This window comes from Priapulus caudatus, unplaced genomic scaffold, assembly GCF_000485595.1.
Source record: "Priapulus caudatus unplaced genomic scaffold, Priapulus_caudatus-5.0.1 Scaffold1956, whole genome shotgun sequence".
NCBI lineage: Eukaryota > Metazoa > Priapulida > Priapulimorpha > Priapulimorphida > Priapulidae > Priapulus > Priapulus caudatus.
In genome coordinates, this window is record NW_014579017.1 from 10249 (window position 1) to 13721 (window position 3473).

The 3473-nt window shown below is 44.1% G+C and overlaps 1 protein-coding gene across 1 annotated transcript in view; it reads right to left on the reverse strand.

Moving 5' to 3' along the window:
- LOC106817972 (G protein-coupled receptor kinase 1-like) overlaps positions 1-3473 on the reverse strand; it is a gene marked incomplete in the record, with an annotated part of 26949 nt that overhangs the window by 9006 nt on the left and 14470 nt on the right. Inside the window, 7 exon segments of the mRNA XM_014822675.1 lie at positions 135-216; positions 393-492; positions 952-1052; positions 1298-1364; positions 1839-1946; positions 2377-2471; positions 2792-2922. Coding sequence (XP_014678161.1) covers positions 135-216; positions 393-492; positions 952-1052; positions 1298-1364; positions 1839-1946; positions 2377-2471; positions 2792-2922 — 684 coding nt within the window.

Consider the following 3473-nt stretch of genomic DNA (forward strand, 5'->3'; position numbering starts at 1 on the left):
AGAGAGAGAGAGAGAGAAGCTGGAGAGAGAGAGAGAGAAGCTGGAGAGAGAGTTATTAGCTGAAAACAAAATGTACAAGAGAGAATGCAGTATGACCTTCAGTTAGAAGTTTATATGTGTAAATGGATACTCACCGTTCATGAGGTCCAAGGTAAAACAGAGCTTGTCTGTCGTTTGAAATGCATACGTCATACATACTATGAAAGGACAGTCCACCTGATAGCAAAAAACATGGTCAAATCTATTATGGCCAAACCATAGGCTCATGTGAACAGTTACCTCTACCCCACAACTCACTCTTACCGTTCCATTCACATTTACCCCCAAGAGTACACTCATGCTTACACTATCACTCCTCCCTGCCCTACCACTCCCACTGCTCTACCACTCACCCCTGTACTGACTAGAGACAACATGATGCGTTCATTCAAGGCCAGCGTTTCTCCTTGTTTTAACTTGATTCGTTTTTTGTCCAAACACTTCATTGCATACCTACAATAGAACAGGGAACAGGTCAATAGTTGGCGGCAGGAGAATTGCAGCAACAATGCAGTGAGCGGCAACTTTGAATAGGTGGCGTTGCTGCGATGGTGCAGCGAGTGGCAACTTTGAATAGGTAGAGTTGTAGCGATGGTGCAGCGAGTGGATATGTGTACATGTATGTGTATGTATGTAGATATGTGTATGTGTATGAGTACATGTATGTGTATGTATGTAGATATGTGTATGTATGTAGATATGTGTGCATGTATGTGTATGTATGTAATTATGTGTATGTATGTAGATATGTCTATGTGTATGTGTATGTGTTCATGTGTAGGTGAATCATTTGCATGTGTATACATTCATGCGCGTGTGCGAGTGTGGGTTCGACGTTTGACGTTTGCGTGCGTGCGTGCGTGTCAGACAACATGTGTAGGAGGAGGAGGTGACATCAGCACCAGGACTCACCCCCGTCCCATGCATCCTAGTCGCTCCTCCACGTCCCGCTTTAAAAGTCCCTGCAGGCAGTCTCTCAGCTCCTCTGTGAAATGATCAGGCAGCTCTATGTTCTACAGGAGAGAGAACATCGCCATCAGATTTACATGCTATTGCTGTATGCCAGTCAGACACTCAACCCTCATCTCACACAAACATTTCATACAATGATATCTGACGTAGAAATACCAATGAACCGCATCAAAAGTACCAACGGGTACTTCTAAACGCGATGCTATTTAATATATATTCTACATCTGTGATATTGAGCGGAGAATTTCACATCAGAGGAGTGGTGGGAGAAGGAAGCCTTGCTCACCATTGTTAGTGTCATCCTGTCTATCTCGTTCTTGTCCTTTGTCTTGTGTTGTCGGAACGGACTGTGCCTGTAAGACAAGCGAGCATGGGTCAAGGCAAGTAGCAACCAGTGCCATCAGTACCCACCTCACAATCTCACTGAGAGAGAACAAGTGACTTATCCTCGTGCAGTGACTGACAGGTCGTTATAGCAGCAATACGGTAATTCTAAGATTGCTGCTTTGTAACGAGTTCGCCACAAAGGTACAATTTGCACAAGTGGACAGTTTGGAGGCGAGTTAGAGATCAGAAGTGTTAATTTACATCTAGTTCCTCACTGGAATATCGATTCACACAGTAACGACTACCAAGTTACCCTTCTCAGTGGGTGAATGGTGTGGCTGCAAAGTATTGGTTACCCTGACAAACATGCCAGTAGGTGGCGAGACACAGACAGAGCTGCGTTGTCATTAACTCACCCCCCCCCCCACACACACACACACGCACGCGACAGAGCTGTGCTGTCCTTCGTACCCTCCCCCATGCGCGACACTAACACGTACCCTTTCAGCAGCTTATACAGCATGCAACCCAGCGAGAACCAGTCAGCGCTCGAGTCGTAGGCTGTTCCTTTGGATAGAACCTCCGGCGCCATGTAACCGTGCGTGCCTCTGAAAGATCAAACACACCAATGATAGATAGAGCACACATCACAACCACTCATGTGCTGCTCACCTGACAAACAACAACGACTCTCGACCGATATCTATACAAATAATATTAATTAATATGGATCATCATAATGATAATCATACTGCTGCTGCTGCTGCTCCTGGCAATAATGATGATGATGACAATGATGATTATGATGATGATGATGATGATGATGATGATGATGATGATGATGATGATGATGATGATGATGATTATGATAATTAACTACGATGATTATATTGACAATAATGAATATGATAACAACAACAAAAACGATTTTGTTAACAAAATATCAATACAAATAACAACACAATAATAACAATTTAAAATTGATCAGTGTCTACCCACACTACCCCCAAAACATCAAGCCCGGTCCTAATGGCTTACACGCTTGCATGAGGTTTCTTCTTAGAGTAGTCACAGGCCAGTCCCAGATCGGATATTCGTGCGTGGCCATGCTCATCTAAGAGTATGTTGGCAGGCTGCAATGCAATCAAACCACGGGCAGTCACAAATAATGCACGTTTTCAGAAATAAAGCACAAACTTAAATACGAAAATAGTGGGAGAGACAAACAAACTGTTTACATGCATGTTTGTGTCTTTCCCTATTTTTGCAAATAAATTTGCTGTTTATAATGGCAGTCCCTTTATTACTGTTAGTCTTCCTTGTATATTCCTATATAAACAGATGTAGGTTAATATATGAAGTCATGCAATATATGAAAATATGACCAGTATATATCCCAATTCGAAAATCATACAAGCAGGAATGTGAGGCCAATTAGAAATCCAGCAGGTACCTTCAAATCTCGGTAGACGACAAATCGGTTGTGCATGTGTTCAAGGCCAAGTACAACTTCTGCAGCGTAGAATCTCATCTCTTGCTCAGAGAATACGCCGTGCTGTGACAGGTGATAGTGTAAGTCACCTCCTATTGAGAAGAACGGCACCGTTGTTACACATCAACAACACAGCAACCGGTAGCACTGATTACTTTACTACACTTTGTAGATTGCAGATAATTCCACTGAAGGTAAAGGTCAGGTCGAAAAGACATCAGTACACATAAAGTTAGTAACACCGATAAAGAGAGAGAGAGAGAGAGAGAGAGAGATAGAAAGAGAAAGGGATGAAGGAGAGGGCAGCGAGATAGAAAGAACAACAGCAATTTGCTGTGAACAAGCAGGGAGGGAGAAAGGAAGGAAGAGGCATAAGTAGAGAAATGAGGCAGGGAGGGAGAGAGAGAGAGAGAGAGAGAGAGAAAGAGAGAAAGAGAGAGAGAGAGAGAGAGAGAGAACAACAGCAATTTGCTGTGAACAAGCAGGGAGGGAGAAAGGAAGGAAGGGTGGGAGGGAGAGAGCAGGGAGGGAGGGAGAAAGGAGAGAGGGGCTACATGGCCTGCACGGCGATGACGGGCGCGGGACTGTCGCGCCGCTACGTTGAGGAGGTCGTGAAGGCAACGATCAAGGTGCACGAGGAGGA